This window comes from Acipenser ruthenus, chromosome 6 (genome assembly GCF_902713425.1).
Source record: "Acipenser ruthenus chromosome 6, fAciRut3.2 maternal haplotype, whole genome shotgun sequence".
NCBI classification, from domain to species: domain Eukaryota; kingdom Metazoa; phylum Chordata; class Actinopteri; order Acipenseriformes; family Acipenseridae; genus Acipenser; species Acipenser ruthenus.
In genome coordinates, this window is record NC_081194.1 from 3,885,658 (window position 1) to 3,908,949 (window position 23,292).

Below are 23,292 nucleotides of genomic sequence, written 5' to 3' on the forward strand. Positions count from 1 at the left end.
TAAAGTTTCCATTTGCAATACATTATTTATAACACAAGACACATGTAACACTTTGCAGAGTTTCTGCTGTTTCTCAAGCCTGTGTTTTTGACTTCATTCTTCTGGGTCTTGGAGTATTAAACCCTTGAGGCTCCGGGACTTTTCCCTGTCTTGTTCAGATGAATTACAACACGCACCTACGCTGTTTTCCCTATCCTAGGTGAATGTGTGGTTTGTCAAAGACACAGCATGAGCCCTGTTTCAGTGTTCTTTTTTCTCCATTGATCAATGATAAAACTTGGGTATCACTTGACCCTCTTGGGCAAGTGAGGATTCCACATGTGGAAGGATAGCATATGTTTTATATGTCTTTGGTACTCATTTCTGGTTCTATATATATATATATATATATATATATATATATATATATATATATATATATATTTACGATTGTAAGTCGCCCTGGATAAGGGCGTCTGCTAAGAAATAAATAATAATAAATAATATATATTCAAATTCAAATTCAAATATACAGTATATATACACACACACACACTGCTGTGCAAAAGTCTTAGACTTGTTGCATTTTTCTACTCTGATGCATTATGAGTATCAACAATTTACTCAAAGCCTCCACTAGTGTGTTCTACTATTATAACAACCTTGTCTTGCATAAAGAAGGAAAATCATTGAGTGAAATAGCTCACATCACTCGATTTTCAATGTGTGGTATAACGCTCCTACAATGTTCCCCAATTCCCTATACTAGTGATTCATGCAATACTTCTACAGTAAATACAGTACCAGTGTTGTTCAAACTGTAAACATCTTCTCAGTCTAACTTCCGTTTCTGTCTCTCCCTTCTGATACAGTATCTGAACTGAAGAAAAGCTGTGCTGGCACTTTATAACACAGACATTCAGCATTCGTTTTATAACTAAATAAATATTAGACCTATTACGTGGTTATCTTTCCTAATATATTTGCTTTTTTGCTTTTTCGCTTCAGTCCCGCTCCGGCAGCCGAACCTGGGGCGAGCCCATTTCCTCTTTCCCTCTCCTTCTCGCACTTGGTTTGTTTGTCCAACACTTGAAAATCGATGCTGGACGAATTTGGTTCACTCATGCCAATAATTTGGGCGAGTCTAGTTCTGTCTAAAGCTTCAACATCGATACTGGGCCACTCTAATTTTGCCTATGCCAATTATTTGGGCATTTCTACACTCTCCCCTGCCAGCTTCCAAGTGCGTGTCGGGGTACTTGCCTCACCTGCACTTGTGACAATAATGTAGCAACTGTGTGCTGGGTTTTCAGTGGCGGTGCAGAAAAGGCAGACTACCAGGGCTGGTTTTAATAGCAGTTAAAACCACTTTTTGTATTAGCTCTCTCTCCCAAAAAGCTAAAAGTCACAAAGTCTCCCTCTTCCATACGCGCAGGCAAACTCTCCACACACAGGTGGGTAAAATTATCAATAACTCAATTAGTCGGTACCCAATAAGGCATTACAAGGGGACTGAGTGGAGAAGCTACTAGAAAGTGATAAATCAATTACAAAGTGCAAGTCGACAATATATAAAAAACATGCACTAATCAAATCAAAGTGTACAGTTATAAAAATACAACACACAAGTGACAAATTAATACGTGAAATACAACAGGGGCATTATTGACCCTGTTACAATCTTAACTATCTTTTAATAAAGACGAAAAAAAAGAAGATTTGAACTCAAACAATTAACATATTATTTCTCTTTCTGTTGTGTGCGTAGCGAGTTTTCCTGCACTTTACTCTCTCTCTCTCTCTCTCTCTCTCTCTCTCTCTCTCTCTCTCTCTCTCTCTCTCTCTCTCTTGTGTGTGTGTGTGGTGAGTTTGCCTGACTCTTTTAACTTTTTGGGAGAGCTAATAAAAAGAGTGGTTAAAACCAGCCCTGATGTCCTCCCTTTTCTGCACCACAGCTACATTGTTGTAAGAAGTGGAGTTGAGGCAGGCACCCCGACACGCACTTGGAAGCTGGCAGGGGAGAGTGTAGAAATGCAAAACTAGACTTGCCCAAATAATTGGCATAGATTCGCCCAGCATCGATTTTTAAGCATTGGATGAAACTAGACTCGCCCGGGCTAGCCCCGAAATATAGTGAAAACTGTTGAAAAAATGTGTTTCGCCCAGTCGTTTTTTTTCAAGTTCTGGGCCAATCTAGATTCGACCGATTGGATGCGGGCGAGTACCGAAAAAAGTGTTTGCTGCTGTCGATAAGTAAAACGCTATGTTGTTAGGCACATTATGACTGCTGCATTTGCAAATTACAGAAAGTGCACCTTGTGTAATTTATATTTTCACTAATCACCATGATCTTGTTAACTTTATGGTGTTTTACAATAAAGCTTTAAAAAAAAAAAAAAATCCCTATTTTACCATCAGACGAAGATGGCATCCAGTGATTTCTGACCCCACGTTGTCAGTTTTGAAGGTCAGCTCACTTCTTGAAGCTAGCTCAACACTCACAGTGGAACAACCTTTATGGTTTCTGTTATGCAGTTAAAGGTTAGCATCTGTCTATGCTGTCTGTAAGATCAAGAAAGTCTTATTGGAGAGCCAGACAGAAAGGTTAGGCAAAAGCTTCCATTATTGACACAAAGGCAAAATTAAGCACACTGTTAGTTACTTTTTAGATGTAATGAAATGCTAAATAGGGAGCATTTCAGTAACATTGAGAAGAACATGCACAGTGACTCATTAACACAGATTGTTACAACATTACCTATAGTCACTGCATTAACAATGCAGACATGACAGTTAAATGTATAAATAACAAAATTACTTAAAAATATGCTATATGGTGACAGAAGCTTTCGAATCCCAAGTGCTGTTAACTTAGTTTGGTTCATTTAAAACAGGAAACTACTTGACAGCCATGGCTACTCATGAGTCTGGAAATTCAATTAGCTTCTAAGTGCTGTCTGCTCAAAATGTCTCATTACTTACTCATCTGAGAGACATTATTATGTAGTAGTATATAGCTGATACTCTTGTTTTGCCTCAAGATACTGCAGGACTAGATAGTTCAAACCTGTGTAAATAATTTGAAGAAAATTACCATGCATGGGGCTAGTTAAGTAAATGCATTTATATTTGAAGCAATATGCAATCACAAGCCCCCACTCAAGGTCTAGATTTGCCCCTGCTCAAATGTGGCATCTGTCAAGGTTGGCATCTATAAAAATGTGATTATAAAAACTGATCAGAGTTAATTTAATTATATTTCTAATAGATATACTATTTTGTCTGTGCTATCATCCATTGTACCGTTACCTGACGTAGATTCCTTGTTACTTTGACATCATGCCAGGTATTGTCATTAAACTTCCCATTCACAGGTTCCACCAGCGCCTCGAAGGCCCCAGACCCCAAATTAATGACGAGAGAGACGGCTCCGTTCTTCAGAGCAAGGTTGACGTAGTCGGCTGATTTGCCTGTGTGGAGCATCAGTCCATTCCTCTGAAGGGTTTTGAATGACAACGTGATTTCATCACTGCTGCTCTGAATTGGGTTCTGGGATAAGTCGTAGCAGAAGTATTCAGACCCTTTGAAGGTTGCAACGTATTCCTCTTTTCCTGCAGGAGAATAAACAGAATAAAATAAATTACGTTAAGTGACAACTTCAGTACTGTTTGTGGATTACCTTGCTGTCTTTGTGGGGAAAATGTAAATAATAATACTACAGGTGCATTCCACTTATAACGGATCCTGTTTGAACGGAGTTCCAGTTACTACGTATTGAGGACATGGGTAGTAACAGCACATGTTTTAATACTCTGGTTAAAACTGACTTGTTTATAACATATATACAGATAAATACGTACAGTTTTCCTGTTCCACAGGCCGATATTTTGCGTCTTAATACGTACAGTTTTCCTGTTCCACAGGCAGGTCTTTTGCATTTAATATGTACAGTTTAATACACACTGTACCGTTTAATAGGCACAGTTTTCTTGTTCCACAGGTAGATATTTTGCGCAAAATAAGGTACAACTGGGACTGTAAATACCAGTCACGGCATCATTCGTGATGTCAGGCAGGAAAAGCAGTTACCGTTTACTTTTATTTTTGTATGCTTTTCTTGGCACAGCCGTTGTACAGTTTAAACGCATAACGTATTGAATTCTCATTACATTTAGCGAAAATATAAATTTGTAAAATGGTATTACTTATTACATCGTACAGCCCACAGGGGCGTGTTTTCTATAAATAATAAACTCCCATTTTTTGGCAGTTAAGCTTTCTTGTATTGTTTATATTTAAGGTACTTATGTTTGCAGTTACATATAGCATTTAGAATTGTGTTTACTACGTACTTCGTTTATAAAGTACTGATTTCCATTGTCCCTCAGAGTCCATTCTAAGTGGAGTGCACCTGTATATACATTTAATATTAGTTCAAACATTCTGTGAATTTGATATTAAGAATACATTAAAGGGACGTGCATTCTGCTGAACTTGAGTATAATGAAGATCATCAGTTTTGCAGAACATAAGATAAAGCAGAACATACACTTTCTATAGCTTTTTATGACTGAGTGTTATAGAAAAGAACAACAAGGACAAATGTTTTACTGCTAGACTTGCACAACATCTAACAGTAGGCATGTTCCTAGGAGAAATAAAATGCTATGCTTCCCTTAAAAGGAGACACAGCGACTGGAAGTTAGAAAGGCTTTTGTCAATGCAAACAAGTCCCGGTAGCTGAAATCTATAATAATGTCACAAATGCAAATGATTGTGCTCGTTTTGAGAAATGCTTATAAATACAGAGAAGGAATATGAAATCAAATGCATACAAGTGGGTCCCAAGAAGTGCTTGACAGTCTGATACAATGAGACCATTGAGAAATAACAGTGAGCTCATTGAGGTGCCTCACACTCTGCATTAAGAATGGATCTATGCAATGCTTTTAGCTTCAGTAGACAGACTACAAATAATCAAACACATTGTGTCCTTGAGGGCTGGGTAAGTCAACATCCTCTGTAATGATGACTGTTAATAAACCATGCTTTTATCTTGCTCCTTAATTATGAACTCATCATCCACAGACACCACTAGATTGTGTGTATTTACCATGCTTTGTGGCTCTGCTGGACACTTCACAGGCAATGTGACCACAGCTTGTTGTACAGTAATTAAATACAACACTGTACACACAAGAGAGAACCTCTGAATTGAATTGTACGGAAACCAAAATTACGGTTTAACTATTTAAATGCTTACGATTCTACCCGAATTGTCTAATGCACATCCCTAATATGAAGGTAATATGAACAATAGAATAGTACATGCACATACCATTGCAACTTCCGTTCTTACAGTTTTGCTTGGTACATTTTTAGTGTTCTGTGCATATAGCCCACATTGCCATGGATAAGCAAGGTCACCATGCTTATTTTTAAATAGACCACCCTTACCTAATATTTAACTTGCTGGAATGTGCTTTACATGTTTTTGCCGTACAAAGCTTTGCTATGTGTTCTCCGTAAGTTCCAGCTGTAAACTAGTCAGTAAACAAACATATTTATATTCAATTCTCATTCAAGAGGAAGACACCTAATTGATTTGAGCTTTGACAAACTCAAAAGACTATTTTAAGTTTTTTAAGTTTTTTTTTTTGTCTATGCTATATTGCCCTTCCTTTAGGATTCAAAACTAAATCCTTTATACTAATGACATTTTCCTTGAGGAACAAAACAAAATCAGCAAACTTAGGATCCCTATATTAGAAATGGCAGCTTAAGTTGTCATTTGAATGCTCAGACATCTATCACCGTCACTGACAAACATCAGTTTAATAGGTGTCCCATCGGATGTCCTATCTGTAAGATGACTGCAGATAATCTCCCCGTTCGTATTCTCCAGCTAACACCTTCAGCAATCGATATTGCTTTGAAGTATGCACAGTACACGCACAGTTTTGGTTTTTGAACGTGTTCCCATTCTCTGAGGTTTCTGACTCTGGGCATGACACAAACGATCAGTCACTAACAACAGGCATCCCTAACAATAATGATCTCCACACAAGTGTGCCACTTAAAAAGCTTTAAAGAAACACCAGTGTCTTCCTATATTCCATTGATGAAGTACCATGTGTGCCTGTCTAAGCTCCTGCTAAAAGGCAATTAATGGTATTTGGTTCCAGCCACACCACAGATCAATTACCCAGCCGTACTGTTGCACACCAGAGAAATCAAGCCTCCCTATCATTTCTGAGAAACTGAGTCAAGTTTATTGGAAAAACTTAAAATAACCGAATGCAGGTAAAATGTTTAGTCTGTATTGTTTTTTCCTTCACTCAGAGTATTATTTAATTTGTTTTATTTTAACTCCCAGAAGGAATAATACAACCAAGATGTTTGTACCCCACTTCCTTTCTATTTTTGCACTTAAATAAAATGTGCAAAGCTATTTCTTTTCAATTATTATATGCGTGTAAAAATGACACATTAACGCCTGATGAACAGAATACTGAGAATTAAGTTTTTCCTACAAACAAAAAACAGAGCCTGGACTAGACATCCTAAATCCATCAGAAGGTTAAATGATTAAAAGCAAGAATAAACCATATATATATATACTGTATATATATATATATATATATATATATATATATATATATATATATATATATTTTTTTTTTTTTTGAAAACATGATTACAGACACACTGCACATTCCCACGTCATCTATACAAACAAAGATCGCTCATTAAAACATTTGACTAATTCAATTAAATTTAGTACTACAGTATGTATAAAACAGAACCTCACAACATTATTTTAACCTTGCCTGTTCATTAATTTTCACTGTCTCTGCTGAAACAATGGTTTGTTAATTGAATGCTGATTATTTAATAACACCTAGAACGGAAGACAGCACTTTTTAGTTATAAGCTGATTCAGTGATTCAGCTAAATCGCCACCCTGGTTCAAAAGACAGACCTCATATCAATTTAATAAAATTTGCTAAATTACCTGTAATTCAAATGACATTCAAAATAAAAAAAAATGTAATAAGATACAATGTAAAAGGCAGGACAGTATATCTAAAACCTAGACAGTTTAGTATTTTATCCTTTTTTATTTTGTTTTTGAGAATGATAAAAAATAAGTTGTTACATTTGGCAATTTGTTGATTCAAAAACAAGATTTACTGAGAAAAGAACAAAGATATGGGAGATGCATTACCATCTCAAGATACAGGACCATATTTAATGTATTATTTATTTATGCATTACTTTTAATATATTTGCCGTACTCCTTTAAAAAACATATTTTATAATTTTAGATATCTGCAAATCACTAGCACAACAAGAAGGCAGTCTAAATCAAAGCCATATGTCTAGCCAAGACATCATGACAAGGGGTAATGGTGCTTTTTAGTTTTCTGGGACACTGAGTTTGTGAATCACCGATCGTAAAAAATATAGTAAAACAGCTCATTTCACTTTCCTGGCAGTCTAGACTATTATTCCACTGAGTGATTTCGACAATGCACTCATCCTATTCACTCACCTGCCTTACAGAAGCATGCACCGTTCTATCTGTCGGTGTTATCTATTCATCTAATCTAGTACAATCAATATGGCAAAAACGAGAGAAATTAAACCTACTCAATTATCCTCTGAGGAATGAATACTGTATGGGATTGTCTTCTTCAAGCAGATGACGACCTCAGCATGTGAATAACAAAGAGGCCCTCATACTGACAGTATATTATCTCGATTTAAGGGAGATGTCGCTAAACATTACATTTTCTTTGTTTTGTTTTTTTGACCCGCTGCCTTTGCTTATGATGTTTGAAATCGGTTCTTTTTGACATTATTTTGATATGTTCTGTGTTAAGGGTAGACATGAGTTCAGGAGTTGCTCTTCTGTTCTAGTTGCATGACATTCGCATATGTAACCCAGGCTAGATCATCCAACATGTCTTCATAAAAGTAAGATCCAGCTCCATCTATTGGAAGTGCACTACCAGCAAATGAAAAAGATCATTTTTTTTGTGTGTGTGTGTATATCTATCTATCTATCTATCTATCTATCTATCTATCTATCTATCTATCTCATATCTATCTAATAGATGGGCTTAAGTGAGTTACAGGAAAATAATTACATCTAGAGTTTCTGTGACATCATAAATTACGAGACCTAAGATCCGAGTAATTTATAAACTGTCACAGAAACCCGAGATGGAATTATTTTCCTGTAACTCACTGAAGAGGCCCATCTATTATTCTTTTATAATACATGGATACTCTTGTGATGCTAATATTAAAGAAGACGAGGTTCAGCAGTACAGTTGGGTTTTTCAGTGCTGTACAGACGTTCTATGTAGTTATCCGTTAGTGCTTCAGCTTTATTTGGATGATCGCCTTTACCTTGTTTTAATTTCCAGTTCCTCTCCAGTTTCTCTGAGATACAAATGTATCAGCTTTACATCATTTTTTTTAACGTAAATGTTAATGAACATTTCTGTATTGTGGGTGTTGTCAAGTGATTGAAAACGAGACATTTTGTGTTTGAATTGAAAGTGATGGTCTCGAGGAGTCGAATGGTTTTCCTCTAGAGGAATGATCACTTTTCGACGTCACTACTGTGGTATTATGCCTTTTTTTTTCAAATGGCTCAGGATGCAAATATAGCCTTCATCCATGTATTTTACATTATATATATATATATATATACTGTATATATATACTGTATATATATACTGTATATATATTAGGGATGAGAATTGTAAACGTTTAAATGTATAAACTCTAAAGAAGTAGTTAAACATTTAATAATTATTATTATTATTATTATTTATTTCTTAGCAGACACCCTTATCCAGGGCGACTTACAATCGTAAGCAAATACATTTCAAGTGTTACAATACAAGTAATACAATAAGAGCAAGAAATACAATAACTTTTGTTCAAGCAAAGTACAGGTGTGACAAACCAAAATTCAATAATAGAGCAGATAATAGTGATAGTTACATCAGGATATGATTAAATAGTGATAGTTACATCAGGATGTGATTAAATACAAAGTACTACAGGTAAAACACTTGGCAGATTACAGTATTCTGAAGTACAGGATTAAATGCAGTAAAATAGGGGGCAGATAAGAGCAAAATAAAGCACATTTACATGAAGGGTGATAGTGTCCCAGAATACAAACAGAGGAGTTCTACGGGTGCTGTTTGAAGCAGTGAGTCTTAAGGAGGCGCCGGAATGTGGTCAGGAATGTTTAACTACTTCTTTGCCCTGGATAAGGGCGTCTACTAATAAATAAATAATAATAATAATAATAATAACACTATGTAACACAATTTTTGTTCCTGGGTAGTAAGTGTTATTTCCTAATTGCTTATGCCTCAAAAGTATAGAAAATGGCTATTATTCCCCACAAACTTTGCTTTTGTGATCAGGACAGTGATATTTTGAAATTTACCTATTTCCAATGAGAAAACGGGCGAATTTGTGTCTTTTCGTTCACATAAAGTCAGAAAAAAACAACATATGAATCCAAATTAACATGTATTTATACTAAAGTAATACAAAAATGACTACACAAGATTTAGAAGTGAGTAGTTTTTCGAGATTTACGATTATACTGTAAATCACTTTCACGAATCAGCCCCCAAATGTAGTCTCCCATCATGTTCTCGTTATACTGTCCTTGGTAGCGGCGTTCAAAGTCCAGTATATCCTGGTGGAAGCGCTCGCCTTGCTCCTCCGAGTACACTCCCATGTTCTCCTTGAATTTATCAAGATGAGCATCAAGGATATGGACTTTGAGGGACATCCTACAGCCCATTGTGCCATAGTTCTTCACCAGAGTCTCAACCAGCTCCACATAGTTTTCGGCCTTGTGATTGCCCAGGAAGCCCCGAACCACTGCGACAAAGCTGTTCCAAGCCGCTTTCTCCTTACTAGTGAGCTTCTTGGGGAATTCATTGCACTCAGGATCTTCTTTATCTGTGGTCCGACAAAGACACCGGCTTTGACCTTTGCCTCAGACAGCTTAGGGAAGAAGTCTTGAAGGTACTTGAAGGCTGCCGACTCCTTATCTAGAGCTTAATAAGGCCCAATTTGATGTGCAGTGGTGGCATCAGCCCTTCCGGGGGTCCACCAGTGGCTCCCACTTAACGTTGTTCCTCCCCACAGAGAACTCAGTCCGCTGTGGCCAGTCCCGCCTGTGGTAGTGCGCCTTGGTGTCCCTGCTGTCCCAAAGGCAAAGATAGCAGGGAAACTTGGTAAAACCGCCTTGGAGACCCATCAGGAATGCCACCATTTTGAAGTCTCCTATGACCTTGATGCCATCTCAGAAAAATGCAGATATGTATCCACTTAGGCAGCTGGAACTAAACTGAACTGGTGGGCTTAAGGCCCCTGTATTTATACTACTATTTATATTACTGGAAAGTTCTAGAAAGTTCTAGAAGTTACTCCAAGTTTACTCAGCACTGAATCTATATGGAATGTTCTGGAAAATAGGTAAATTTCAAAATATCACTGTCCTGGTCACAAAAGCAAAGTTTGTGGGGAATAGCCATTTTCTATACTTTTGAGGCATAAGCAATTAGGACATAACACTTACTAACCAGGAACCAAAAAAAAAAAATAATAATTGTTACACGGTGTAATAATAATAATAATAATAATAATAATAATAATAATAATAATAATATGCTAAGACATATCACAAGTCACATGACAAATTTCACAAAACGCATATTTTTTAATGTATTAATTTTAGTCATTTATCATATACAGTAGTCCGGTCGCGTATCTAACTGTGGTGGTGACAGAGTAAGAAGTGGTCTTACAGAGCTCTAGTCAAGTGGCGGATATTATAAAAAGGAAGGAATTTGGCAATTGCCTCCAAGTAGTTTTTCTAATTGGTGCAACAGAAAAATTGACACTGGGGCGGGTTTTATCCTCGGTCAATCTTGCGCTTCACTGGAACATTCTGTGTTCATGCTGTAGTAGGCGTGGTATGGTACCCAATCCACATTGTAAGAAAGTTAATGATGTTCATCATATTTTAAATAAAGTGGCATCTCTAAACAAAGGAATGAGGGGCAGCAACATTTGGAAGTATTTTGAGGAACCGGATGAGAAAGTTGTGGTATGTAAATTATGGAGTTACCAATGGCAGAAAATGCAAACATCAATAATAACATTTGTTATAGAGTGGGCCAAACAGGACGCGATCACATTATACCCTATGAGAAGGATAGTGTGTGTGAATCGTGAATGCAGCTGTTTTGAAATCAATGTAAGATTATCCCAGTAATCATCGATTACAAAATAAATATAGTTTTTAATACAGCTTTTTGTCCACTACATGTCTGTCTTACAATATTTAACTATATCTGAGTAGTTTGTTTATAGAGCTGTAGTAACTACATATTACAAAAGACAATGAAATCTGTCGTATTAATCAGAATAATTGTTTCTCAAAATATTATATAAATCTCACAAAATATAATTCTTTGGACTGTATAATTCACCTAGATAACATTCGGCACCAAAAAATGTGTTTCTAAGTTCATTTTTATTGTGTAACAGTTTGTTTTTAAGACAAACGGCCATCGAATTTCCAGACAGCTTTGTAGGTGATGGATTTCGAGATGTGATGAAATTTGTTGAGCCATACTGTGCCGATGCGTAAAACAATAACAGTGAGGCTAGACAAACTTAAAGAAAATTGTGCTGCAGCTGTTCATACAAAACTTTCAAAGGGAGAAAAAGTTGCGATTACCATAGACTCGTGGACCCCATTCCCCCAGGCTTTTTTCACTTGAAATTGTTCTGTATGATTTTGGACTGAACGGCTGTTTTTGTTTAGCACAATTTTTTTTGTATATTGGAACTACTGCACCAGTAACAGGCCTCCGAGACACACTTCAAACAGGTAGGCCAGACATCTCTTTTTTAACAATTTATTGTAACGCTTGTCTGAATATGTGAATTTTGAATACTTTATGTTATTTACTGTATTTGCTTTTTTTTTTTACTGTTGTATTTAATGTACTATGCCCTCTATTTCACTGTATTTAATGTACTGTGCATTGTTCCTCACTATCTTGTAAAGCGCTTTGTGATGGTGGTCCACTATGAAAGGTGCTATATAAAATAAATATTGATTGATTGATTGTTTTAGTAATACTTGGCCATATACAATTAACTGCACAAGGCAAACATTATATTAATTACCTAATATGTTACTTGATTGTGTGTTAGATTGGCATTTAAAAATAGGACTTAAAAATACTCAAGTACTCAAGCAATATATTTCTCAAAAATTCCACCCCTACTATCAAAGAGCACCATCTTTTTAATCTCTGAGGCAGACTTTTTAATATCAGTGTGGAAGAGTGGGGTTATTCACTGACAAGGGGAGACAGAAGATGGCACTTGAAAACACAGCACAGGTGCCCAGTTTTATTTATTTTCTTTTTTATTTATTTTAGCCCGCAGAGGGCGCTGTTGTCTGTGGCCTGTATACCAGCAACGGTAATCAGGACCTCAGGGTTACCATCACAGGTATATGCAGGTTCGTGTAGGCGCACTCACAGGTGCTCAAAAATAATAATGAAAACCAAAGGCAAAATGAAAAGGGAAAATAAAACACAGTAATAAAACTACAAAACAAAAGTGCTGCTTACGCAGTGCCCCCACTGCCGCTATGCCGGTCAGCTCAGGTCTCTGTCCTATGCTTCGCTGTGCACTATAAACTGGGGTGGCCAAGGTTCCCCTATCACTACACATGTCCCCTCGGGTACGTAACCATATATTTTAATAATTGGTTTATTTAAGGCTGGCTGTCTTCCTCAACTGTGCTTGCCTGATTTTATTCTCTCGCTCCTACCACTGGCGTTCCTGCCTGGTGTTTGTTTACGCTTGCCTCCTCAGCTAGCGTCACTGGGTTTTCCCGGTCATGGCCACCCGAATGCACAACCAAGCGCAGTTCTTATGGGCAGAGCAACCCCCCAAGGCCCGCCTCTCAACCACTCAGAGAGAGGGAAAGCCAACACACCTTCCTCCCAACCTATCTGTGTCATTGCCATGATTGACAGGCAGATCTTTGGAGGCTGCTGCCCCCTTCCTGCAGAACCAGGCAAGCGCCATACAGTCAGCACAGATCTCCCCTGTTACAATCAGTCACAGTGCTCTTTCCAATTCCCAAATCTTCTGCTATTTTATCCCTGGTAACCCCATTTTACAGAAGTGATACTATCTGAAAATGTGTTGAATATGTATATAGTTCTATCTCCACTGACAACTTTAATTACAACCATTGTTTGATTGAAGAGGACATTTAAATATAAACATTTCAATATATACTTTGGTGAAACGTTATTTGTTTATTTAGGGTTTCTTTGCTTAGAAAATACTGACCAGGGCTGTCAGTATACATCAGTATGTAATATAAAGAGAGTGTGTGTATGTAGATATGGTTTAAAGATTTAAACGCTGACACTGCATAGCAGTTAAACGTTCCTAAAAATTTACCAAAATGCACATCCCTAATAGACATATGTAGTGCTGCTGCAGCAAGAATAGGCATCTGATCCACCTGCAAATACAACACACTGCAGCTACAACGGCAAGAAGAGAAAGCGACAGACTCACCTGGCAATTACAGCGGCCTCTACTGTACCTCTGCTCTAACACAAACCATCTGTATATCCTCTTTGCTCTAACAAACCATGTGTATATCCTCTCTTTGCTCTAACAAACCATGTGTATATCCTCTCTTTGCTCTAACAAACCATGTGTATATCCTCTCTTTGCTCTAACAAACCATGTGTATATCCTCTCTTTGCTCTAACAAACCATCTGTATCTCCTCTCTTTGCTCTAACAAACCATGTGTATATCCTCTCTTTGCTCTAACAAACCATCTGTATCTCCTCTCTTTGCTCTAACAAACCATCTGTATCTCCTCTCTTTGCTCTAACAAACCATGTGTATACCCTGTCTTTGCTCTAACAAACCATGTGTATATCCTCTCTTTGCTCTAACAAACCATCTGTATCTCCTCTCTTTGCTCTAACAAACCATGTGTATACCCTGTCTTTGCTCTAACAAACCATGTGTATATACTCTCTTTGCTCTAACAAACCATCTGTATCTCCTCTCTTTGCTCTAACAAACCATGTGTATACCCTGTCTTTGCTCTAACAAACCATGTGTATACCCTGTCTTTGCTCTAACAAACCATGTGTATATCCTCTCTTTGCTCTAACAAACCATCTGTATCTCCTCTCTTTGCTCTAACAAACCATGTGTATACCCTGTCTTTGCTCTAACAAACCATGTGTATATCCTCTCTTTGCTCTAACAAACCATCTGTATCTCCTCTCTTTGCTCTAACAAACCATGTGTATATCCTCTCTTTGCTCTAACAAACCATCTATATATCCTCTCTTTGCTCTAACAAACCATCTATATATCCTCTCTTTGCTCTAACAAACCATCTGTATCTCCTCTCTTTGCTCTAACAAACCATCTGTATCTCCTCTCTTTGCTCTAACAAACCATCTGTATCTCCTCTCTTTGCTCTAACAAACCATGTGTATATCCTCTCTTTGCTCTAACAAACCATGTGTATATCCTCTCTTTGCTCTAACAAACCATCTATATATCCTCTCTTTGCTCTAACAAACCATCTATATATCCTCTCTTTGCTCTAACAAACCATCTGTATCTCCTCTCTTTGCTCTAACAAACCATCTGTATCTCCTCTCTTTGCTCTAACAAACCATCTGTATCTCCTCTCTTTGCTCTAACAAACCATCTGTATCTCCTCTCTTTGCTCTAACAAACCATCTGTATCTCCTCTCTTTGCTCTAACAAACCATGTGTATACCCTGTCTTTGCTCTAACAAACCATGTGTATATCCTCTCTTTGCTCTAACAAACCATCTGTATCTCCTCTCTTTGCTCTAACAAACCATGTGTATACCCTGTCTTTGCTCTAACAAACCATGTGTATATACTCTCTTTGCTCTAACAAACCATCTGTATCTCCTCTCTTTGCTCTAACAAACCATCTGTATCTCCTCTCTTTGCTCTAACAAACCATGTGTATACCCTGTCTTTGCTCTAACAAACCATGTGTATATCCTCTCTTTGCTCTAACAAACCATCTGTATCTCCTCTCTTTGCTCTAACAAACCATGTGTATACCCTGTCTTTGCTCTAACAAACCATGTGTATATCCTCTCTTTGCTCTAACAAACCATCTGTATCTCCTCTCTTTGCTCTAACAAACCATGTGTATATCCTCTCTTTGCTCTAACAAACCATGTGTATACCCTGTCTTTGCTCTAACAAACCATGTGTATATCCTCTCTTTGCTCTAACAAACCATCTGTATCTCCTCTCTTTGCTCTAACAAACCATCTGTATCTCCTCTCTTTGCTCTAACAAACCATCTGTATCTCCTCTCTTTGCTCTAACAAACCATGTGTATATCCTCTCTTTGCTCTAACAAACCATGTGTATATCCTCTCTTTGCTCTAACAAACCATCTATATATCCTCTCTTTGCTCTAACAAACCATCTATATATCCTCTCTTTGCTCTAACAAACCATCTGTATCTCCTCTCTTTGCTCTAACAAACCATCTGTATCTCCTCTCTTTGCTCTAACAAACCATCTGTATCTCCTCTCTTTGCTCTAACAAACCATCTGTATCTCCTCTCTTTGCTCTAACAAACCATCTATATATCCTCTCTTTGCTCTAACAAACCATCTATATATCCTCTCTTTGCTCTAACAAACTATCTGTATATATCTCTTTGATCTAACACAAACCATTTGTATGATCTTTGGGCAATGTATGCCTAGAAATTAGAGACGCAAAACCGTAAGGATACTCTTTTAAAAACATATTTTTTAAATGCTGTACATAAAAATGTTAGCAGCTGACAGAGCAAAATACCTTAAAAACAACAAACCTCACCAGCAGAGAGCTTTCAGATACAGTATCCCATTAACAATAAGCAGTGCTCACCTGTCAACTTTAGCATTACACCGAAGAATAAAAACAGCACTTTCAGAAACTAGAATAATAAACAGTCCTTTCTTTGACCTAGTTTCCATGGAGCAGCTGGAAAGACTATTGTGTTCATTAACAAATAATAAGGACTTATAGGTCTCAGTATACATTTTCAATGACCGCCTGAGGATGTAGTTTTATTATCCATAAACTACCATGTGGGTTGTATACAGACTCAGCACTATTTAAATTTCCTTTATAACTATCTGCAGTATATAATACAATAGTGTATGTTCAATTGATCTTAACACTATTTAAATAATTAACAAATGGCCCAAAGGTATGACAATTAACCATTCAAACAACAACCCCAATGTATTGTAACCGGAAAAATTGGTTTCATATACTGGTAGATCAGCAGTGTGGAGTAGTGGTTAGGGCTCTGGACTCTTGACTGGAGGGTCGTGGGTTCAATCCCAGGTGGGGGACACTGCTGCTGTACCCTTGAGCAAGGCACTTTACCTAGATTGCTCCAGTAAAAACCCAACTGTATAAATGGGTAACTGTATGTAAAAAATAATGTCATTGTATGTAAAATTAATTTCATATCTTGTAACAATTGTAAGTTGCCCTGGATAAGGGTGTCTGCTAAGAAATAAATAATAATAACTTTGAATTATGTAGTAGTCAGTGTTTGTTAAGAGTACAGTTAATGAAGTATCACGGATTGTCAGAAAGGACTTATGTATGTTATAATATATATATATATATATATATATATATATATACAATGCCTTGCGAAAGTATTCGGCCCCCTTGAACTTTGCGACCTTTTGCCACATTTCAGGCTTCAAACATAAAGATATGAAACTGTAATTTTTTGTGAAGAATCAACAACAAGTGGGACACAATCATGAAGTGGAACGAAATTTATTGGATATTTCAAACTTTTTTAACAAATAAAAAACTGAAAAATTGGGCGTGCAAAATTATTCAGCCCCCTTAAGTTAATACTTTGTATCGCCACCTTTTGCTGCGATTACAGCTGTAAGTCGCTTGGGGTATGTCTCTATCAGTTTTGCACATCGAGAGACTGAAATTTTTGCCCATTCCTCCTTGCAAAACAGCTCGAGCTCAGTGAGGTTGGATGGAGAGAATTTGTGAACAGCAGTTTTCAGTTCTTTCCACAGATTCTCGATTGGATTCAGGTCTGGACTTTGACTTGGCCATTCTAACACCTGGATATGTTTATTTGTGAACCATTCCATTGTAGATTTTGCTTTATGTTTTGGATCATTGTCTTGTTGGAAGACAAATCTCCGTCCCAGTCTCAGGTCTTTTGCAGACTCCATCAGGTTTTCTTCCAGAATGGTCCTGTATTTGGCTCCATCCATCTTCCCATCAATTTTAACCATCTTCCCTGTCCCTGCTGAAGAAAAGAAGGCCCAAACCATGATGCTGCCACCACCATGTTTGACAGTGGGGATGGTGTGTTCAGGGTGATGAGCTGTGTTGCTTTTACGCCAAACATAACGTTTTGCATTGTTGCCAAAAAGTTCGATTTTGGTTTCATCTGACCAGAGCACCTTCTTCCACATGTTTGGTGTGTCTCCCAGGTGGCTTGTGGCAAACTGTAAACGACACTTTTTATGGATATCTTTAAGAAATGGCTTTCTTCTTGCCACTCTTCCATAAAGGCCAGATTTGTGCAGTATACGACTGATTGTTGTCCTATGGACAGAGTCTCCCACCTCAGCTGTAGATCTCTGCAGTTCATCCAGAGTGATCATGGGCCTCTTGGCTGCATCTCTGATCAGTCTTCTCCTTGTATGAGCTGAAAGTTTAGAGGGACGGCCAGGTCTTGGTAGATTTGCAGTGGTCTGATACTCCTTCCATTTCAATATTATCGCTTGCACAGTGCTCCTTGGGATGTTTAAAGCTTGGGAAATCTTTTTGTATCCAAATCCGGATTTAAACTTCTCCACAACAGTATCTCGGACCTGCCTGGTGTGTTCCTTGTTCTTCATGATGCTCTCTGCGCTTTAAACGGACCTCTGAGACTATCACAGTGCAGGTGCATTTATACGGAGACTTGATCACACACAGGTGGATTCTATTTATCATCATTAGTCATTTAGGTCAACATTGGATCATTCAGAGATCCTCACTGAACTTCTGGAGAGAGTTTGCTGCACTGAAAGTAAAGGGGCTGAATAATTTTGCACGCCCAATTTTTCAGTTTTTTATTTGTTAAAAAAGTTTGAAATATCCAATAAATTTCGTTCCACTTCATGATTGTGTCCCACTTGTTGTTGATTCTTCACAAAAAATTACAGTTTCATATCTTTATGTTTGAAGCCTGAAATGTGGCAAAAGGTCGCAAAGTTCAAGGGGGCCGAATACTTTCGCAAGGCACTGTATATAATTAAAAATGCATTGTAAAAACTTTAACAATAAATTGGCATCAGACGTTTTATACTGTAGTGCAGCTAGTGAGTGGGCTGTAATTGCTTACAAAAAAAACTTGAAAAATTGGAACATTTATTTATTAACTTCAACATAGCTTTCATTTACAATTAATCTTTTCATTTAGTCAGGCATATGCTCTTCTCATGGGGACAGCTACACATAACGAATAAAAGGCATTTTAGAAAGTTCTACATTTTACCTAAAATGCTCAATATCTAATCACAATGAATATTTTACTACTTACAGCAATACATTTCATTTTCAGTTACACAGCTACCTGTTTTGCCGTGAGCTCATCCTAGTGCATGTCTTGATTCCAGATCAATGTATAAAAGTATTATTTCAGTTTGTAAATGAAGACAATTTTTCCTAATGCATATCCTTGCAACTAATGTATCTTGACCAACAGTACATTTGTCAAAAATTATTACTCTCTGTGTTTATGATATTTAATTAAATAATATAGTGTTTTAAAAAAAGCTACCCTATAGGTTTGGAAATGCATACGAATTGTCAGCTGCACAAATAACCACTTTTTAGTTTTATAGTGGAGAAAAAAACAAAACAGTAGTTGTAGTGATATGATAGTAGGTGGCAAATACATTACAAGTTTAGTTGACTACCGTTCTGCACGGTTTACTATAAGCACTGGGGACATTCAGTTTGTCCATTTCTGCAACACATAAACTGCTAAATCATAAGGGAAATTATGAATGTTGACACTATTTAAATTATCTTTTTTTTTTTACAATCTTAAACAATTTTTATATTTTGAGATACAACAGTACTTTTCACTGTTGAATGTCTTTTAGATATTGTTTTGCATATTTAAATGTTTCATTAAACAGTTCCTTATAGTTGATCTGTTTTTGGACCTGGAGGTGTGTGTGCACTCCGTTTATAAGAATCACTGATATAAGAATCAACCGCATGCAGTGATCAAAACCACTGGGACAAAAGCATTCCTATACTAATCAATGTAAAATAATCTGCTTGTAAGAATCAAGCAACCCGCTTATAAGAATCATTTCGGGGCAAACTGCCTACATGTAACACGGTACTTGATCAAGTGCAATGATGTGTACAGCCAATAAAGCGGTTTTTGAATTTGAATTTGATCACATCTTGCGTGATTAGGCACGTATGCAGTGTGGATCATGCAGCGATGCAGGAAACACTGCATTGTTTGTAATCAAACGTGACTGCGCCACTGCATTGTGCAGGCAGGTATGTTATTTTTGTGTTCGTTAGTGAACATTTGTTTCAATGAAGTGAATATAAATTAATTGGATACATACTGAGTACAGCAGTGTTATTGTGTGATTTTCATGTAGGGGGAGTGGGATTGCGGCGCGGTGAGGAGGAGGGGGGGCGGGGGGGATTGTGGAGCTTTGCAACTCCACTTAATGAAAAACTGAGATTTGCATCGCAACTGAAACTAAATAAGCCACAGATGCTTAAATGCATGGGTAGTCTTGACAGTAAAATAAAGGCTATTACACGTAACACTGCAGGGCAGTTAAACTAGGCACCCTCACGAGACGATTGCTTCTCAAGTACACTGTAGTAAAATAGGATTCTGCAGCCTGCCTCTCCTCCACTTCTGACAACAATGTAGCGACTGTGTGCTGGGTTTCCAGTGGCGGTGCAGCACAGGCAAAGTGTGTGACGTATGAAGGAGCGAGGCTTTGTGACTTAACTTTTTGGGAGAGAGAGCTAATAAAAAGAGTGGTTTTAACCGCTATTAAAACCAGCCCTGGTGTCCTGCCTTTTCTGCACCGTCGCTGGAAACCCAGCACACAGTCGCTACATTGTTGTCACAAGTGGAGGCGGGGCAACTACCCCAACACGCACTTGGACGTCTTTGTCAAGTTCTGGGCCAATCTAGATTTACCCGATTGGACGCAGGCGAGTGCCGAAAAAAAGTGGTAACTTCGAGAAAAGACACACAAAGGTTGCTGTACACTTAATTTATAATAAACAAAAAAGCACACATCGTGTGTAAAAAAAAGATTATATTTAAAGCAGTTCCCAGGAAAGCACTTATCCAAACACCCTTTAATATTTCAGCATATTCCTCAGTTTGAACAAATGAAGCAAGCCTCACATAACTGCAGAAATCAGAATTCACAACTCCCATCGCTTTAATAACATTTCTCCAGTACAACTTAGCAGTCTCAGTGTACCTAATAAGATTTCAGACTCATAAATTAGCTATTTTAGGAACTGTCATTGATCCATCAAGATAAGGCATAAGTCACTTAATATGATTTAGTCACTGTTGTCAAGGCAAACTTGTCAAATCCACATAGTCATACGAGGTCAGACTGGGGTATCCAGAAAGCAAGGATGATTTCACTCTCATCTCAACATTGGTGCTATTGGATGAAATTTTACTCAAGACAGATAATGGATCTTATCGTGTTTCCATCAATTATGACAGCTCAATGCATTACACGAGGCTGTCCATATTGAATTAGTACCAACATCTGGTGATGGGTGCATTACTGCCAGGTCTAACAACACCACACAGGCTTCACATGTTCCTTGTATGTACAGTAGGGGGGATATTTACTTCATAACTGGGACGTGTTTAATTTCAATGCATACAGACACTTTTTTCAAGATTCTTCTGCAATTGGTTACTGTACAGGTACGTCAAATCTATAGATCAGTGTGGTTACATGCAAATGCACTGTGCAAAAAGATAATTTGCCTGCATATCATTTGCATAAACCGTACACATATAGAGTATGAAATCATATTAAGCTGCATACAAACAAATATGCTTGCGCTTTTAAATTATACACTGGGGCAATTACTCACAGCTTAGGGAACCTGGAAAAGGACATTAAAGAATAATTTTCCAATTTACTACCCTGGATACCAAGTTATGAGGGAATAATAGCTCAGATTCACGCTCACTCTCGCTCACTGTAGAAAAAAAAACAAAAAAACACCTCCAGATATTACCATGCAGTATTTCAAAGAAGACAGTACTGTACTCTATGTACAGTGCCTACGAACGCAAGTTTTCCTTAATGTTTTAAAATGTATATCATTTGATTTAAAGCAATCTACATGTTCTTAATATTACATTTCTCATCTCATTGTTTTACTAAACAATTTTCTTTTTACAAAATTACCACAAATAATGTAATAATAATAATACATTTAATGCAGCATTAATCGCTAAAATATATATTTGTGTTAGGGTTAACGATGAAACGAGATAAAACAATTCTACTACAGTTGCTAAAACTTCAGCAAATGTTTTAGAAGAAAACCAGCACGCAAGCATAGGTACATTCATGGTCATGCAGGAAGGCTGTGATTTGACATGACATGTCTTCATGGTGTTTAAATTGTTCTGGAGGGATACCTGACCTTTCCTCAGTGATTACCATCTTAGCCTCTCTTGTTCCTTTAGGGGTGTTTCAAAGACTACTGAAGGTAACGGTTCTGAGCTGTCCCAGAGCTAGGTATCACAAGGTGGCTTTCTTTTTCTACCAGGTGGTTGCGCTGGTGCTAAATCGAAAGGTTCTGACATTTCTGGTTGACAGGAGCCTATATCATGAAATGTCTGCTGGCTGAGAAAACAAATGAAATCTTATTTAACAACCCCATCAGATTGTTATCACTATGTAGCCTCTCTGGGGTCCGATACTGTAAAACTGTGTTTACTGAAACAAATAGATATCTTTTTTTTTTATAGGAATTTAGATTTGACCTGCCTGTATTTAGGTGGTTTTGGTGATTGAGATAAATGTGATTCACGATATTCCACACTTTCTCTCATAGAGTAATTCTTATACACCTGAATTTCAAAATTCTGCTGTATTGGAGGTGCACTATGAAAAAAAAAAATGACAACAATTGATTTTTATTTTTTTTACCATCCGTGCAATTTCCTGACCTTTGCAGCTCCTCATTCTCCGTTATATATAAGTGTTTTCTAAATGAATAACCAATGATGGCACAAAAGATGAATAAAAACTCATACGACATATCATAACAAAAAGGTATCTATGGTCAGGGTCACATCTGAACCAAGAATCCAGAGCTGAAAGGCCCATTTATAACTTGCTGTTCAATCTGCAACTTCATAATCCACCATCATTAAAATAATCCCTGGCAACCTCAGCATCAAGCACTGGAGATGCTATTCTGCATTAAGGGGAATGTAATCTACAGTAAATCAAATGACTGCCTGACATTGCTTCACAGCATATTATTATTTGTTTATTTAGCAGACGCCTTTATCCAAGGCGATTTACAGAGACTAGGGTGTGTGAACTGTGCATCAGCTGCAGAGTCACTTACAATTACATCTCACCCGAAAGACGGAGCACAAGGAGGTTAAGTGGCTTAGGGTCACACAATGAGTCAGTGGCTGAGGTGGGATTTGAACCGGGGACCTCCTGGTTACAAGCCCTTTTCTTTAACCACTAGACCACACAGCCTCCTATATACTGTATACGGTGCTCACAGAGTTTTGGATGTGCTGCATGTCATATTAGGAAAACCACTGTACCAGTTGTTTCTCTATTAGGCCATTTTACATATTTACTGTTAAATCATAACTGTGTCTTTGATTAAACACAGCGGCACCCATGTAGCATGTTATACTGTACAGGCACAGGTAAACTTAAAACTTTAATGTCAGTGTTGTTGAAATAAGACTTCATGGTAAGATTGTAAGTAGAGTTGATATTGTCCTGGTTTACAACATCTAGGCAGACATTTCACATGGAGAGAGTTAGCAGTATTCAAAACAGGAATGCAGAAATAAGATGGACATTT

The 23,292-nt window shown here is 37.4% G+C and overlaps 1 protein-coding gene across 21 annotated transcripts in view; it reads right to left on the bottom strand.

Moving 5' to 3' along the window:
• The window catches only part of LOC117410391 (neurexin-1), a 455,487-nt gene that overhangs the window by 296,767 nt on the left and 135,428 nt on the right, over nucleotides 1-23,292 (bottom strand). For all 21 annotated transcript variants that reach the window (XM_034016883.3, XM_034016882.3, XM_034016890.3 and 18 more), the window contains one exon: nucleotides 3,289-3,590. In XM_034016883.3, coding sequence (XP_033872774.1) covers nucleotides 3,289-3,590 — 302 coding nt within the window. The remainder of the gene's footprint in view (nucleotides 1-3,288; nucleotides 3,591-23,292) is intronic.